Below are 18658 nucleotides of genomic sequence, written 5' to 3' on the forward strand. Positions count from 1 at the left end.
TGGTCTCATTTGTCTGTCTTTCCCAGGCTTTTTCACACAATACCATCTATCTCATTCTCCCTTTTGATTGTATATCTAATTGGCAGGATTCTTCCTCTGTTTGCAGAGCTTGTGCTTCTAGCTACTAACCTTGTGTTCATGTGGTGACTGGCACAATGGTAGGTACCTTTTACTGTTAGGTGCCACCTTCAATTCCAGTGACAAACTGCTTACAATCACAAATTACTGGAAGACTGTTTGAACCTGAACAAGGGTGGTTCCATGGTGTAATGGTTAGCACTCTGGACTCTGAATCCAGTGATCCAAGTTCAAATCTGGATGGAACCTGAACTTTTAAGGAAAAACTTCTTTACTATCTGCAAGCACCAACTCTGGATACCTGTAAGAAACTGTTGGATGCTTATCTTGCTGAGGTCATTTGACCCAGCTGGTTTCTTGCCTCTTGGGCAAAAGGCTGGACCAGATGATATCGTGAAGTCCCTTCCAGCCCGAATGTCTATTAAATCTATGAAATCTATAAATAAACATGATTGATAATAATAATATAGCCACACTGGAGTAAAGGACCCAAAGGCACACCAAGGGGACAGATACTTGGAAATAGCTTACACATGATTTTCTTTCTTTCTGAACAGTTTTACTTTAGTTCCAGCCACTATCAGCTTTTCCTTGCACTTTGCTGGACAATAATGTTGCTCCCAAGTTTCATCTACAGTCATCCTTTAGTTCTTTCTCTCATAAATTGAACCGTTTTTTGTCCTGGAAGGGCATAGCTCTGCACTTTAAGCATACAAGTCATTTAATGAACATCAGTCAGACTATACCCATACTTAAATGTGAACATCTGCTTAATCTGCTAGAAAGCACATTGCTGTGAGTAGATAATAGATATTGTTAGAGTAATGCATGTAGGAACTTTAGACATAAATTTCACTGATAGGCAAGCACATTATAAAAGGAACCAAATTTCAGATAAATGTAATGAATGTTAATGGTTTCTTAAATGAGATCAAGCAGAAAGGGGAAATTCTAATTACTTCATTACTGAGGTTTGCGTATATATATATTATTAGGGAAATACTGCTCTCTAGAGGTAGAAAATTCAGTGAAAAATTCAAATGTGTCCTTTGTAATTTTCCAGATGATACTCCAGTGAACTGATCTCCCAGGACAGGATTAGCCATAAACCTGGGACCTGCTTCTGTATCTACAAAGAGAGTACCTGGAATTTCCTTTTGTAGTTCCTCTCTCTTCTCACCACTGTCTTTCTACCATATTACCAACTGGAAGGTCTCAATGCTTCTAACCTGCCACTAGATGGCTTACCCTACCATCTGTCATTAGGTCTGCCTCTCCATCTGTCTCCTCACCATTGGATTACAGCTGTCCACACTCTTAAAACTTCTTTCTTCTCCACTTCCCTCATGCCAGCTATTGTTATTTGCAGACTTATCTATAGTAAACATTAGGTCTATTGGCAGATAACCCATGAGAATATTGTAAAGAAATATTGTACCCAGAAGGCTGCAAATTTCTTGGCACACGTTTGCATTTAATTCATTATTATGTATCATTTCATACAAGAAATATGTACACTGAAGGTGGCCCAAGTAGCAAAACTGTTAAGGCTGCCCAAGGCTTTCCATTCTAAGACCTTGTTTTTAGTTGCTTTGCTAAGCTTTACCTGGTCAGGCAGAGAATGTCTATGCCAGAGGTCTGCCTTAAGATTACTTTTATTTTTAAAGTTTCAGCAAAACCTGTCCCACCAATCATGAGGTTAGGCGGAAAATACATTGTTCTCAATACATTGTTCTCCACATGTTGAAAAAATATTCTTACAGCTGTTTTGTTGACAAGCCTCAGTGTCGTGCAACAGAAACATGAAAGCTGGCACAGGAGTCTCCCTGATGCCTAACATTATCTATATGTGAAAATCCACCCAAATACGGCCAAGTTCTGACCCTGTGAAAAACTGTCATGCACACAGGTTAAACCTTGGCAGCCAAATCCTCTGAAGATTCAGTGCTTGTTCAGTACCCTCACAGCTCCTTTGTTCAACAACTGATTACGCACCATCCTAGCAGAGGCCAAGGATATGGTTACCCAGCAATGTATCCATGTTTTCAGACATATTCCTGCCCCAACCATGACAGCATCTCTACTACAAAGCCCTCCTGCCTGCACCTACAAGCTCTGCTAAACTTTGAGGTTGTAGCAGGGCACTAGGGTGCCTGCTACTTGGAGAGCCGGGATAACCCCGCAGGTGCCAGTTGCTGAGGCAACCAAAGGGAACTAATGGCTTACACCTGCCTAGCCAGCTGAGAAGAAGGGGCAGGGCCTGGCTCCTATATAAAGCACAGGCAGGAGACCAAGAGGCAGTTCCCTGCCAGAAGCCAAGGAGGAAGGAGCCCCCTGCCAGGAAATAGCAGCCAAGCCTGAATGCAAGAGCAACATCTGTCACTGTGGTGGGATGAAGAATCCCCAGTAGGCTTGAGCGTGATTATAGCCGGGCAGCTTCAGTTTGTGTTGTAGCTCAGGGGCTTGAGTTTGTGTTGCTGTTTATTACCGGTGGTTTGGGTGAGGCTATTAGGGGTTGGAGGAGGCCTCATAGGGGACTCACACTAGTGTGGGGACCCCAGCACCAGTGAGGGCGCAGCATTTGGGGTACACTGACCCCAGCCCCAGAGAGGGGCAGTTGAGAAGCCCTAGAGAAGGGGGGCATTGCTGAGAAGCCCCAGTGTGGGCGCGGTGAGCCCTGGAGAAGGGGGAAGCATTGTGGTGAGTCCCAGGAAAGGGGGCAGCGCTTGAGAAGGCCCCGAGAGAAGGGCGGCATTACCGAGAAGGGCACAGAGAGAGACAGAGCTGCGGAGAGCCTGAGCACCAGAGAGGGTGTAGAAAGAGAGACAGAACAACGTCCATTACACCTGTGAGGCTTGGGGTGTGGTACAGGGGTGGTAGGAGCCATGCATAGCCCATAAGGCTGGGGTGCACAGAACACCTGAGACAGGAGAACCGTGGCCAAGACGGAAGGCAGCCTCCCTATAAAAATATATAAAATCAAAGTCGTGGTGGGCGAGAATTGGAGGGTGCAAGTCGGCAGCTTGGCACAGTAAAGGAGGCGGTAGGGGAGAGCATGGCGACCCTGACCGCCCTCCTATTGCAGAAGTATATAGCTCTGACAGCCAACTCCACATCCATCCACCGTCCTCTGCCTTCAGTATACAGTGCAGCAGTAAGCTACTGGGCTCACATAGAATCATAGAAAGTTAGGGTTAGAAAGGACCTCGGGAGGTCATCTAGTCTAACCCCCTGCTCAAAGCAGGACCAGCCCCAACTAGATCATCCCAGCCAAAGCTTTGTCTTGCTGGGTTTTGAAAACCCCCAAGGATGGAGCTTCCACCACCTCTCTGGGTAACCTGTTCCAGTGTTTTTACTACTCTCCTAGTGAGAAAATTCTTCCTAATATTCACCCTAAACTTCCTTTGCTTCAACTTGAGTCTGTTGCTCCTTGTTCTGTCATCTTCCACCACTGAGAACAGTCTAGCTTCATCCTCTTTCAAACCCCTCTTCAGGTAGTTGAAGGCTGCTATTAATTCTCCTCTCTGTCTCCTCTTCTCTGAACTAAATAAGCCCAGTTCCCTCCATCTTTCCTCGTAAGTCATGCCCCCCACCCCCTCACCATTTTTGTCACCCTCCATTGGACTCTCTCCAACCTGTCCACATCCTTTCTGTAGTGGGAGGCCCAACACTGAACACAGTACCCCAGATGTGGCTTCACCAGTGCTGAATAGAGGGGAATAATCTCTTCCCTAGACCTGCTGGCAACACATCTACTGATCCAGCCCAGCATGCCGTTAGCCTTCTTGGCAACTAGGGTACACTGCTGACTCATCTTCAGCTTATTGTCCACTGTAACCTCCAGGACTTTTCTGCAGAGCTGCTGCCCAGCCAGTCAGCCTCCAGCCTCTCATTGGTGTCACCTGCAGACTTGCTGGGGGTGCACTCTATGCCATCTTCCAGGTTGTTGCCAAAGATATTGAACAAAACCAGCCCCAGAACCAACCCCTGGGGCACTTCACTTGATACCGGCTGCCAACTAGACATTGAGCTATTGATTACTACTTTCTGAGCCTGATGCTCCAGTCAGTTTTCTGTCCATCTTACGGTCCATTCCTCTAGCCGATATTTCCTTAGCTTGCTTGCGAGAATGCTGTGGGAGACCGTATCAAAAGCCTTGCTAAAATCAAGGTGCACCACATCCACCAGTCTCCCTGCATCCACAGAGCCAGTCACCTTATCATAAAAAGCAATCATGACTTGCCCCTGGTGAATCCATGGACTGTTCTTAATCACCCTTCTCTCATCCAAGTCCTTAGGAATGGATTCCTTGAGGATCTGTTCCATGGTTTTTCCAGGGACTGAGGTGAGGCTTACTGGGCTGTAGTTCCCTGGATCCTCCTTTTTCATTCTTAAATATGGGCACTGTTTGCCCTTTTCCAATCATCCATGACCTCTCCTGATTGCCAAGCAGTGCTCCACCAGCAGTCCTATTCATTGAAATCAGACTACAGAAAAGGAACAGATCTTAGCATTCAAGGGGCCCCTGTTTCACATGGTACTCAACAGGTCCCAATATCGCCAAGTCACCCATGCAGGCATATGTGTGTGGGCTTCTGAGCCAGCCTCTGTCTTAGGCATCAGACACCACTGCATCTACCCCTGAGAGCACAAGGCCCACACAGGCTGTTAGGGGTATAATTTCTGGAGGAACCTTTGGGAAGAAGATTAAACCCTCTTAGCTTGAAGCCTGCACTATGCTGCATAACATGTAGTAGAAAAGACAAGGGAGAAATAGAAAACTGAAGGTAACTGCATGTACCAGACAGTCACTGCCATTGAAACTCTGCATTTTTTCACTTATTTGTACAGGTGACGGTTTAAGTTTTAGTTTGCGCTTTGGTTTTCCAGATTGCATCTTGTTTGACAGTCAAAAAGCAAGGTCCCTTCTTATTCGCACTAAGCAGGTTTTCTTTACATCTTTTTGCAAGTTTACTAAATACTATGTTTATATCCTGGTTGTTGTTCATTTAATTAGTACAGAACCGGGAAGCCTGAGCTCTGCCAAAATATTTTATTGATATATGTTAAAAAAACAAACAACCTAGACAAGCCAATAAAATGGCATGCACTGGCCCTAAGCTAGCAAGCAGAGTGAGTTGCATTTAAACTAATATTTTATTTGGCAAATAAATCAATCCCTAACACAATCCATTAAATTAATCAGGCACAAAATACTCCAACAAATTACCAACTTCTTCATCTTGGGTGTTTGAAAATATAGCTACAACAGGCACTTTAAAACAGTGTAACACATCAGCATGGCATACCCCAGGATATTTCATCCTCCACAAAACAGAATGTTGGTTAGCAATTGATTACTCATTAAAAAAGGCCCATATGGCATACGGCCTCCCTACTTTCCCCTGATTGTCTAGATCTGGCCTAGGTAAGGTTACCATATTTCCAGTTTCAAAAAAGAGGACGTGTGTCTGGGAAGGTAATATGATTGTGGGGGGCCGGGGAGAGGGCAGTGATATGCCTGTTATCTACCCTTGCCCCTCGCTCCCAAGCCACACACCCTCAACCCTGCTGCTGCCCCTCATGCCTGACCCACGGTATCCCAGCCCCCCCAGGCCATGCTGGTGCTCCTCACTTCAAACCTGCAGTCTCCCAGTCCCTGCTGATACCCATCACTCCCAATCCACAGCCCCCTGGCCCTGCCTGTATTCCCAAATCACAGTCCCCGTCCCCCTCCCCACCCTCCTGGTGCCCCTCATTCCCAAGCCACAACCCCCACCCATCCCTGCCAGGCCTCTCACTCCTGATCCACAGCCCCTTGCCCCTCTACCCATCCCCCCATCCCTGCTGGTGCCCCTTACTCCCAACCTGCAGCAGCTCCCTGCTCCACCCCCAGCCCTGCTGCCCCCGAAGCACCCCTCCACTCCCATCCCCCCTGGATGGGCAGGCACTTTCCCCACCCTTCTGCAGCCCTGGTAGCCAGACAAATTCCACCAGCACCAACAGGCACCCACCCCCTTGCACACCCATCCCCTCACACACATACCCCGCAACAGTCCTGAGGCCCTGGCCCTCCAACCCCCACAGATTTACCTGCCTGCAGCTGCCAGGGGCCTGAGCAGACACACGTGATGCCCCTGCCTCCAATTGCCCTTCCCCACTCTCCCCCAGCCCCAAGTAGCTCCTTGCCAGGGTAAGCTGGGAAGTGCTGGGGAAAAAGCTTTGATGCTGAACAGAGGCAGAGCAAAATCCTGGACATTTGTTGATATTTTAAAAAATCTCCCAGATGGAGATGAGGGGACCCAAAAAGAGGACGTCTGAGAAAACCTAGATGTATGGTAACCCTGCTTAGGTGGGTATTTTCAGTTGTTTGAGTTCACTAAGAAATCCATTAGTGTCCAGGGCCCTGTCCATGTGAAAACGCCTGCCTCTGGCTTCACAGATGTCCTGCAGTTTGCAATAGACCACTCTCATTCACACAACACTTGCAACATCGGCATCCAAACAGTTTCAAAGGGAGCACCATCTTGCCTTCAGGTTTCATTCTTCAACTGCAAAGTGTGCAACTGAATGGCCTCTATCGCCCTATATCATCCAAGTAGAGCTATTTCTCCCTGGCAGGTGAAAATGGTCAGCTTTCCCACTAAATAACAGTTGGCATCTCCACTACTGATAGCTTTGTCATTTAGACAGATCAAAGTTACAGCTTGTTCCAGCATGAAATATCAGACTGCTTTAGTACCCCAATGTCACATCCACTGCCTGAGCTCCCAACATAGCTATTCATTATAGTGCCCCTGTAGTACACTAAGCCCTGGAGAACAAGGGAGTTGTGTCCCCTGAAGGTCGCATACATGCTGGTTCTTTCAGGAGGGCAAATTACAGGCACGTAATGTGCTACTAGCAACCCCAGAACAGTTTGGGAGAGGTGTTTTCTGACCAACTAATTCAGGCACATTCCTAACATTGAAAACTTGCTGGTAAAAAACTTTTAAGACAGAATTATGCATTGTACCCCACAACCTCCCTGAGTCATATGCTGTGGTAGTGGAAGTTGGGACAAGATTCTCACAAACATCCATAAAGTCCTGGAGAAGTTCTGGAGCCACTGCTGACCATCTCATTTTGGCAGAGTGATAAGATCCCACACTAGTCATACCCCAGAAACACTAGTGCAAGCATGGGGATAGGACAGCAATGACATATCTTCTAAAACTGCCACGTGCACTCCTCTGTGTTTAGAGGCCTTTTACATTTGTTAATGCTCAAAAAGCTTTCCAGGAGCTATTTTGGGGCTGAGAGCTGGCAAAAATAAAGAGAATGTGATCATGTCATAAAGACTGAATCACAATACATAAGCAGGCGGGAATTAAAGTTCCATATTCAGCTTTATTTGGGCATATTCTAACTTTAGTGTGTTGACTTTGCAATATTTATAATACTTTCTTAACAAGAAAAAAAGTGTATGATACATATCACTATTTAGATTGGCCTAAAACATGAGGACATAAATTAGCATTTAGGTAGTCCTTGGAAAAATTTCCATCAATTGGGCCTACACTGTTATCAGTGCTAGTTTGCCTGAGTAAAATGTAAGTAAGGAAAACAGAATTGGTACATTTTTATTCCAGTATACTTAGGAAAAAATACAAAGTATATATAATGACATGTTGATACAGTCTGCACTTTCATTTACCTTGACATGACTGATGAAAAAGTGTTTATTGTAATGAGAGCAATATATGAAACATTCAGCTCGACTCTAAGGCCACATCCAGACAATCAGGGGCATACAGATTGTGGCGCCACAAATCTCTTTGCGATGCCAAACTGATCGCAGTAAACATTAAAACATGGCAAAATTTGCTACCAGGATTTTCTAGGAGCAAAAATACCCCCTGGAAACAAAAGCAGTGCAAAGCACATCCACTGGTATAAATGAAGGCCAAGCAGTCCAGAGCAACACTCTGGCTGCTGGCCAGGCCTCCGTGCTGCCCCTGCTGCTCCGGCATGCCACCAGGTAAGACTGCCGAGACCAGTACAGGTACTGGCCTCAGCCTCCAGCTCTCTCTGACTGAAGAGCTGCAAGGAGCTGGGCAAGAGCAGTTTGTCCACAAATTGTTCCACAACAAAGCACACCTGCAGGGGTGTGCACATGCTGTTAGCAAAGCTCTTTGATAGAAGCTTATTTTTAATCAGAGAAGCTGCAGTTATGGGGCGAATAAGATAACATAAAAAAGAGAAGGACAGATGTTGGACTAGTTTTTTCTGTTTTCTGACACTTAATTCATTTTCTTTTTATTTTGATTATAAAATATTTTTTTTTAGAAAAAATCTCCTCTCAGAATCATTTCCTTGTCCTTGTCACTTGCTGAAATCCACAATTAAAATGCTATATTCACATATGATTAGCTGTGAGTGCATGGTGGTATTATAGCGTGGAAAGCATAAGCATAACTTTGTTGTATATTAAACTTCCTCCCACACCAAAATCTAGAAATTATTCAAAAAATATTGAAAGGATGGCTACTTTTGCTGCTGTTTTGAAAAAATCGCATGTAAGCATAATGCATATCTGTTATAAATGATGGTGCTTAGGAGTCTGTAGCATAGTTTCTTAACTTTTCTGACGAATAAAAAAAATGTTGTTCCAATCTGCAAATGTCTTCTGTGCAACTCTTTACATCAGTTCTTAGGAATAAGTAGGGCTTATGAAGATGATAGGTTTATGGTATTTCATGTTCTAGTCAAACAAATAACCTGAGACCACTCATATGCTTTAAGTAGCATGTGTTGCTTAATAGGGCCTTAGTATAATTAGTCATTCTGAGAAGACTTTAAGAAAGGTAAATCTAGTATGAAAGTATGGAAGAAATTTCTGAGAATTAAACTGTCATGGGTAGGTGGCACATTTTCATAAGAAAGATGGTGAATAGTTTGTGAGAGTTGAAAGACTGGGCAATCCCTGCAAAAACCTTGTATTGGCAAAGGGGTTGGGGCATTGATAAAATGATGTAACAAGTTATTTTAATTTCTGATTTTTTGGATTCTATGATTAAATGGCACGATGGGACAAATGCTGCCCACACATTCCAAGTAAGGTCAACTAACATGACTGAGTGGGATTCAATTCAATATCTAGCCTTGCATAACTTGGCAAAAGTATATATGTCCTTACAGTAAAACTGGGGATAAGAAGTGCTCCTGCTAGTAATAAAGTCAATTGTTATTACCTGAGAAGCAAGAACAATTATTAGACTGTCATTTAAAAACAAAAAACTGAAAATCCCTTATGGAGTGTTGTTGTATTTCAACTTTTTAGGGAGTAACCTTAATTTTTCAAAGCTTTGTAATGGGTCCAAGTCAATAGTTAAACAAATGTAGAGGGTGGTGTTGATTATTCTAACCCATTAGATGTCGAATTGAGTTGCAGTTTTTTTAAATGGCCCAGTTTAGCCAAGAAGGCCTGTTGAACACGTATAGTTCAGTCTCGCTTGGTCTTATAGACAAATGAACACAAGGTAGTAATGTACCCAGTCAACTCTGACTTCCCAGCCAGAATGGTCATTTTTGGCATGTTTGAATGGAAATAACCTTCAGCACAAGTCCAAAGCAATGCTCAAACTCATGACTTGGGAGTCATAACAAAACTCCTTCAGTCCTTTGCTACCACACCCCACTGATCACAATCCGGATGTGAAAATACTTGTAACTATATACATACACATGCACTTCCCCTTAGTAAAATCTGTCTCCCCTCCAGTTATTGATAGCAACAGTTCAGAACAGATATGCCTAGTCTTCTGATTGAAGAAAACCATAAATATGTTAGAATAAACGGGGAGTGTCTAGGTAATGATATTCTCGGTATCTTTGCAATAGCAAAGAAAAGAAAGTAAAATGTGAAACTGCTCATGGAAACTCCCTGAGTTCAGAAATGTGTTTCATGTATTATTTCAAACTTGCTTCTTATTAAACTCAGAAGGTTAGTAAAAACTAGAGGTGATCACCTGATTTGATCACCCACCTATATATCCCTCAGCTTCCATCAGTGATGGCAAAGCTGTTCTGCAAATGTCAAGAGATGGAGAAAATAGAGCTGGTGAGGAACTTCTCAGTGAACTATAGTGTGCCAAAAATGGGAACTTGTTAAAACAAAAACTGTTTGTGAAACAGGATTAGTTTTGATAAATGCCCTAAACTAAAAAATTACTGGCAAAAGAGTTTGAAATGTCATTATGGTACATTTTTTATATGTTCAAACCAAAATCATTTATTAAATCAGGAATTCTTTTCATTTTAAAATATAAAAAATGTTGATTAAAAAGAGTTTTTGAAAGACTGAAATCAAAACAAAGCATTACATGACTAAAACTTTTTTTTTTTCAGTTCACAGGAAGTTTCTGACTTTTTGGATCAATTTGGTTTGAGTTTTTTGTTTTTTTTTTGGATAACTTGAACACTTTCAAAGCATGAGAAAGCTGTTTCCTTTCTGGCTCTAATTATCAGGAGAAAGCTAATGGAAAAGAATATTTAAGCCTTACTGCCCAGTGTGTGCTTTTCAGTTAGTAGGGCAAAGTAGATTCTTTGATGCATTGGCACATGTCCTAATTTTACATTTTCACAAGTTTATTAGTACAAACTTGATTATGTTATCATCATATCATTTTTTTTCTTCTGACTTTATTACAGAACTTAAGCAATCAAGCCTTCATGTGAACTGGACATCTAACTCTTTTAGGTAACTTTGAAAATCTCTACCTTTATAACAGATTGCACTGAAGCTTATTAGTGAATCAGTTTATTAGAGCAATTTCTGATAGAAACATCTTACTGCCTGTGGTAAGTGGTCATATTTACCCAGTCAGAAGAATTCTGGTTTAACATTTTAAGAGCAGTGCAGTGGTCCAGGGAGACACAAAAGCCGACCAGATACTACAAAAAGTCCATGTTGGTTGGAGTCTGCACCTGCCTGCTATTTTTAACCAGGAAAACTACAGGGTGTCCAGTTTTAGGGCTACAAAGTGGTATCTGGTGCGTGAGGGAAACTAACAGCTGTAAATAGCAGGGAGGTTGTAACATATACACTTTCTTTGTGAATAGCAAGTATGGAGGAACCAAAAAAATATTTTAAATCAGCAAGAATTCTTGTGGTTGAACCAACAGCATGGTTGGGATAAACAAAGAAACTTTCAAGTATATCTCTGTGCCTTTCCTCAGCTCTCGCCTCTCAGAGACCTGAGAAAGGTTACTGTGATACCTGAAAACTTATTTGCATCTATCCCAACCATGCAGTTGGTTTAATAAAAGAAATCATCCACAAGAATTTGTTCACATGTTTCCTGAACCATCACAGCAACAGCATCGCTTCAACACTTTAACGCAGCAAGCAGTCTAATTCAAGACAAAAACAAAATGCATAAGGAACACTTAAAAGTATACCACTTGAGAAGCAACCAGTTTTATTAAGTACGTTATTATGGAATTTAAAATTGACTCCCGAAACATTCCAGTTAACAAAGTATGTCTTGGTTAAGTTACCTGTACAACCATAACTGTGGCAGGATCTCAAATAAGTTTAAAAGGACAAATACAAATCAAGTTGATCTATCCTGGAAATATATTCTCATGAGGTTAGCCCTATTACTCACAAGGGAAAAAGGAAAGATTAATTTTAAGAGTTCAAACCACCATCTTGTGGAGGAGGAAAGTGGATATCCTGTTTGCTAGTACTTCTTTTATGTAGTATATATTATGTTTATATACTTCATATAATGAAGCAGAAAATTAAAGAAGAAACATTTAAAGAGCTAGGGTTTTCCCCCCACCTCTAACGTTCCTTTGGGTTATTTATATCTTTCTCATTTTACCTTAGATCACTCACAATATATGATATGAGACTAATAATATGACTCATGAAAGTCTAGAATTAGACCACTGGTTGGATGCTTCATGAATTAAAAAAGGAGAACACATAAATAGCAGTTTCAGGATATACTTACCGTTAAGCACAGGCTTTAGTAGTTTGTTGAGCTAGAGTGTAATTGAATTTTCAGCAAACATCTCAAAATCAATAATTAAATAAAAAAAAAATCATCAAAAGGGAGCCAGAGATAAGCATGTTCATTGCCTCCCAATATTTGTCAGTTTTCATCACTAAGGTGGTTAGCTACTATGGATTCTAATTTTAACATCATAGTTTTTGCCTAATCATGTTCCCACTAGAAAATTAGAGCATGGTTAGGTAAGAACTGTGATGTTAAAAATAGAATCTATAGTAGCTAACTACTTTTTTGATGACAACTGACAGATATGAAGACAACATTTCTGCAAATTATTAATATGACTCTCTTTATACGATCTTCCCCAAGTCTAGTAATACCATACCTTTTATAAAACCAGGCTAAAGTAGGTAACATCTGTCTTCAAACTTTCTCAGACACTTCAGTTCAAAGCCAACACTTTAAATGATGGTATTTTGACTAGATTTGAAAACTGATTATTTCTTGATAAAGACACAGATATTTTCATTTTTTTTTCTCTATGCTATCATTTAATGGAGTCTGTGTACAGTCTGTTATACCGGTTATAATTTTCTGTGAGCAACACATTTTTTAGGCTCTGCCAGAAAAGGCATTGAGCTTGTGGATTCTTTGGCCACTCAAGAATTGAACTCCTGCAAATCCTCCTCCTCAGTCTCAGATACTGGGAGTGCTGTAACACTGGCTCCAGCAGAATAAACACAATCACGTCCAGGTTCTCATCCATTAGTCTCTGCAGGGCAATGTAAAAAGCTGTTCTGAAGTTCCCATTCTTTACATACCTTTCTGTCAGGACAAATATTGTCTTCCTGCTGCACTGGATGCTCTGTGCAAGGTTGTCAATGACGGCTTTTCCTGGCTCCCAGTCTCTTTCCTCCAAACAAAGCAGAACTTGTTTGTCCTTACTTTCTTCTAAGTGAATTCGTAATTCATTTATTACCCAGTCAGTTACCGCTACATCCTTAGTATCATAGGCAATGTAAGCATCATAAAGAGCTTTTTCTGTGATTATGGACCTGTACCCTTTCAGTCTGGCAGCACAATAATAATATGTGTACCAAGCATCCCAATAAAATAAATGTTTTGTGATAGCCATTACCATAACAGTGAAAATAATAATGAATGATAACGAAAAGCATATTAGTGCAGCTATATCCAAAGTACAGGTATGTTGATCTAAACTTATAATGCTGTTTCCTGTTTGATCTCCAGGTGTTGCACAAATGACATCTGTTGCCAGTCGTGGTATGCTGACATTAATGTTTAAATGTATCCAGTTAATGAAACCAACAATTGCACAAGTGCATTCAAAAGGGTTCCCCTTTAAGTTCAACAAGACTAAATAATTTAAATCATTTGACAGAAATGTTGATTGGTTTATGGAATGAAGTCTGTTGTAACCTACATCCAGATGTAAAAGGCTGCTGGCTTTAAAAAGAAATCCATCAGGTAGCTGAGCAATCTTATTATATTGAAGCAGAAGCGTCTGAAGAGAGGATGTGCAGCTGGCAAGGCTGTCAGTTATAAAAGACAATAAGTTTCTGCTCACATCTAGTAATTTGAGATTCTGAAATTGTTTCAGGGCTTTCCACTTAAAGTGCTGTAATTCATTATTGTTTATGCGTAGTTCAATTAGGCTCTGTGGAAGACAATAGAATGCCTTGTTAGGAATAGATTTAAGTCTGTTGTGGGATATATCAAGATGAGTTAGTTTGCTGAGTTCTTTAAAAAAGCATCTATATCTATTGTCTCCATTTTTCCATAAAATATCAAGGCGATTTCCTTTGAACACCAATTCTTCCAGTGAACTGCTGATTAGTTTAGGTTCTGTTAGTGTGGAAATTTCATTGTAACTTAAGTTTAAAACTTTTAGATGCATAAGATTTTGAAGAAATACCAGTCTATGGGTTATCCCTGACACAATAAAATAGTGTTTATTATAGCTGAGGTCCAGTACCTCTAAATTCTGTAATTCATGAAATGCATAACTATAAGCCAAATCAAGTTTATTAAAAGACAAATCTAAATATTTGAGATTAGGGAGGAAGATAAATTCAGTGCCATTCAAAGCTTGGCCAATGCCATTTGAAGACAAATTCAAACAGGCTACATCATGGAAACCTTTAAATTGTTGTTGAGCAATGAAGAAAACACTGTTCAAACTTAAATCTAGTGCTTTACCATACATGCTGCACTGAGGTTTGATTAAAGGAAAAATAGGAGCGGACTTATAACTACTGGATGTACCTCCAGACTCTAGCATATTATTTGCTGATGGGTCAAGATAAGTATCTGTTGAACGATGTCGAATGACATGATTTCCTAATGATGTCCCATGAATGTCACTGTTGTTGCTGCCCTCTGATAATGGTGATATTCTGTTGTCAGACAAAGAAATCAAAGTCAGATTAACAAAGAGCTGGAATACCCTGAGGTCAATCTGCTTGATAAAGTTGACCCCAAAATTGAGGGTGTGTAGATTTGTAAGTTTTATAAGAGGCTGCAGGTGTTCATGTGTAAGGTCCTGGAATACATAACCTCGTATATGCAGTTGTTGGAGACGGACCAAGTTAGCAAAATTGTCAGAAATATTTATATACTTGGGGTATGCTTGTCTTGCATAATTAAAGGATAAGTCAAGCACCTCCAAGTGAGGTAGTTGGACTAAAAATTCCCCTAAAGCTATTTCCTTTAGCAAGTAGTTAAAACCAAGATTCAAAACCTTTAACTGTGACGTGTTATAAAACCAGCTGGAAGGTATATGAGTGAGGGAAGTGCAGGAAAGACTTAGGTTCCGTAAGTTTGCCAGATACTGGAAAGCAAGAGGGTGTATTTGAATGGAGGAATCTCCAGGGCAAGGATCGCATGGAAAAGGGGCATTGAAGCACCTTGGGCAGTTTCCACTTAGGTCAAGGACTTCTATGTTGGACAGGTTTTGAAAATCATAATGATTAACCATTTTTATCTTATTGCTGCTGAGATAAAGTTCTTTTAGTGATGAGGGTAGCTGACTTGGAACTTGGGATAGGTTGTTGAGAGAGAGTGACAGCACAGTCAAAGCAGAGAGGCCTGAAAAAGCCGTGGGTTCTGCGAGGAAAGGTCTTTCACAGGAATAGCCGGTAAAACAGTTTCTATCCAAGTAGAGCTCTTTCAGTTGCATGAGTTCTGAAAAATTTTGCTGGCTGAGAGAAAATAAGCCATTAAATCTCAAACTCAGTGATGTTAAGGACAATGGCATCCCAGCTGGTATTTTACATAAATGGGTTTCATCTGCTAATAATTCTATCAGCTTGGTCATGTTAGCAAAAGCTCCATCTTCAATTACCATTCCTTTTTCACATGGATCAACAGCCTTTTCCATGGCCTTTGAATAATGATTCTTGTTTAGATTTATTTTCATCAGGTTATTCAGGCCCTGAAAAGATTCTTTAGAAATCTTCTTTATAAAGTTGCCTGAGAGCTTGATTTCTGTTACATCACTATACGTTCCAGCAGGCACATATTTCAATCGACGGGAACTGCAGTCAAAAATCACAGAGGGATTATTCTTTGTAACATCACATGGCAGTGTTCTAGGGTACTTGGTCTCAGCAAGGACACCTGAAGTACTGTAGGCCAGAAGAAGTAGGCATATCAAACTTCGAATTGGGGGGTTCATGTTTCCCTTAAAAAAAAAAAGAGAGAGAGAGAGCTTTTAATAATAATAATAAATATTTAGCAACAGCATAGCATTCTTGAAAGCAACATCTGAAGTTCATTAATTCATGAGCCAAGATTTGTAACAGAGACCAATGATTTTGGGTGTCTGAGATCTGGATGTTACATGTAAAGCGCTTTGAAAATGGATACATTTTTCCTAAGAAAGTTGCTCAGCAGTTTCTGAATAGCAGGCTTTCTTAACTTGACCACCTCAAAACCAAGTACCCAAAAACCACTATGTATTTTTATACATCATAGCCATGGTTTTAAAGATGTTTTAGTTTGCTTTCTTCTGCCTGTTCATTGCAGACTCAATCAATACATTTAGTTTCAGTGCTGCTATGATGCATAGATATCCTTTATGAAAGCATTAGGAGTGTCTTAGCATCTTCTGGCCTGTACACACATTAAACAAGGTATCCTGGAGATAAAAATTGCATCGTAATACATATACAAAATTGAACTGAATTCAGACTGCATGGATCAACAATTATGGCACTCCTTTTAATATGTTGTATTTTTATGTGTTTAATTTTCTAAGTTCTAAAAAAACAAAAAACAAAAACCAGGAACAGGAAAGTAGAACTTTCCATCTTGTAGAACCAAATCAACTGCCCCATGGGTCATCAGATTGTTGAAACCTTTAGGTCCACAGCACTGATCCCTGTTTTATCATTTGTAGACAACTTTTACACAAAAGTAATAGTTTGAAGAAATTGCATAAACCTCATATGATCCAAATAGCCCTGTTTGTTAAGTGTACATAGTATGCACAGTCTAGGTACATATGTCTAGTGCTTTTATTGGTTTGCAAATAAAGAACTCTGTGAGCATCATTTACTTTTCTGCCTGATGGTCCGTACAGGAACATATGAAGTGGAAGCATCAGTAGGGTGTTTTCCTCTGTGGCGAGGTGGCCATTCCAAGATGATGACATACCTTCATTGGTGCATTTTATAGCTCTTTGTTAAACAATGGAAAACACTGGGATGCAGGAACTTTGAGTCCCATCCCTGGTCTGGGAAGCAGGCTCTGGAGGGCAAAATCTTTTGCTTCTCTCTCTCTCCAGCATTCTCCCTTTCTTACTTTTGTACTTTCACTTGTTCCCTTGTCCATCCATCCCGTTTCTTTCTTCTCCAATCTGTTCACAATTCCTGCTCCTCTGCAGCACCTATAATGTTCTCCAAACCCTGCCCCACTCATCTCTTGGTGCCTCTGGATTCAAATCAGAAAGACTCTTCCTTCTCTTCCATGCTTCCTAGGCAACATTACAGAAAAATGAGATGATAGCGGGAACAGTATGATAGTGAAACTGTAGCAGGCTGCATGCTTTCAGGGGTTGCAGCCCAGATGCAGGTGGTAAGCATATGATTGTAGTCCTGCCTATGAGGACTGGGATAGCTGTGGAGAATAATTGGTTGGCCCAGAGGAAATTAATAGCTCCCAAGGGAAAGATAGGGGTAGGGGAGAGGGAAGACTGTAGTACTGAGTCAGAGTACTTTCTCAGGGTTTGGTAAAAGATCATAAGGTTTAAGACAACTGTTTATGTGTCTGGTTGGTTTATGCTGTGTCCTGTGGGGCAAGTTGGGAAATAAAAGGGAAATAAAAGACTGTATTGTGTAAACCGACATCTTGTTACAGAGACATGAGAGAGTCGTTCAGCAATCAGCTCCCTTGCACAGCACCAGATTTTAGTTCTCAAGACAGGGGCAATGGGAAGAGAAAGATCTGCTTAGGCTGTAAAACTGGAGCTTGCTGAGGAGTAAGCAGCCCCAGCCATTTCAGTATTTCATACAAAACACTTTTCTCAGTTGTATTTCTTTTCTGGGATTTCGAAAGTTCTGACAGGTAAATAGCTGGACTTCATTTTCAAAATGCTCTACATTTTATTCCTAAAATTGCATAACAGAGTGAAATATGGCAAATATATATCTATATATTTCAACAAATGCAATAGGAGGGAGGGGGGAAGAGATGAGGAAGAAGAAGAAAGAAGGAAGCCAGTTTTTAAAACTGCCATCATTTTCTTCCCATCAAAGCAGCATGACTATCACTGGCTAATCTACACAACAGCATCAGCATGGCCCAGCCAGGCCCCACCCACACACTGTTTACCTGAGCCCTTAGGTGCATTCTAGTCCTGGAAGTTCACTGGCGAGGCCAGGCCTAGGGTCCTGATCTTCTGTCTGAAGAGAGGAAGAACAATTGGCAAAAGCTGTTGAAAATGGCTGCTAGGGATGACCCCTGAACAGCCTTACCTGCAAAGTTTGGAGGATGCCTGCAGGCACAGGTAGGCCTGATCCTGCCTGGTACCTGCCACTGATGTGTAGACAAACCTCATCAGGCCACAAGTTAGGGATCTGGATCAAGGCATGGGCTTTCCTTTTCATTGCATCAGTTTCATTAAGCCCTCTCATTCCTTTCCCTATTTTCCAGTTTTAAAAGATTGTAGAGGATTTGGGGTCAAATTCATGCCTCACATGGATGAGTGAGACTACAGTGAAGGGGCGCTCACTTATTCCACAGCTACAGTCTATGTACATGTGACAGCTTCAATCAATCTTGGCAAATTCATATGGAAAAATACAGGTGGGAAAAGAATGCCAGCTAATTTGTCTATGCAACAAAGTTGATGCCCAATTTCACAGTTTCCTTAAACTTTTTAGTCCTGAAAAGAAGTGGAATGTTATGCAGTGCTATGTCTTTGGTAGAAGGAATAACTCAACCACATTCCTAAGACGTTGTTATGCATTTTATCGTCTAATCCTTTCATAGGGCCTAATTACAGATACAGGATTCAATAGGCAATGGCATCTTAAGTGAGAAGTTTTAAAAGAGTG

General features: G+C 41.2%; 1 protein-coding gene and 1 non-coding gene across 5 annotated transcripts in view; one reads left to right on the plus strand and one right to left on the minus strand.

The window, feature by feature from the left end:
* The first annotated feature begins 255 nt into the window (after nucleotides 1-255).
* TRNAQ-CUG lies at nucleotides 256-327 on the plus strand. The gene has a single exon. It is a non-coding gene; the product is annotated as a tRNA-Gln (tRNA).
* A 12064-nt stretch (nucleotides 328-12391) lies between these two features.
* Nucleotides 12392-18658, minus strand: part of TLR8 (toll like receptor 8) — an 8239-nt gene continuing 1972 nt past the window's right edge. For 2 of the 4 annotated variants that reach the window (XM_006022315.3, XM_025202523.1), the window contains one exon: nucleotides 12392-15783. In XM_006022315.3, the coding sequence (XP_006022377.1) occupies nucleotides 12628-15777 (3150 nt within the window). In that variant the 5' untranslated portion in view covers nucleotides 15778-15783 and the 3' untranslated portion in view covers nucleotides 12392-12627. Of the gene's footprint in view, nucleotides 15784-16904; nucleotides 17077-17933; nucleotides 18006-18658 lie in introns of those variants that run through there. The other 2 variants (XM_025202521.1, XM_025202522.1) reach the window with 2 other exon arrangements.

The sequence above is a fragment of the Alligator sinensis genome, unplaced genomic scaffold, assembly GCF_000455745.1.
Source record: "Alligator sinensis unplaced genomic scaffold, ASM45574v1 scaffold312_1, whole genome shotgun sequence".
Taxonomy (NCBI): domain Eukaryota; kingdom Metazoa; phylum Chordata; order Crocodylia; family Alligatoridae; genus Alligator; species Alligator sinensis.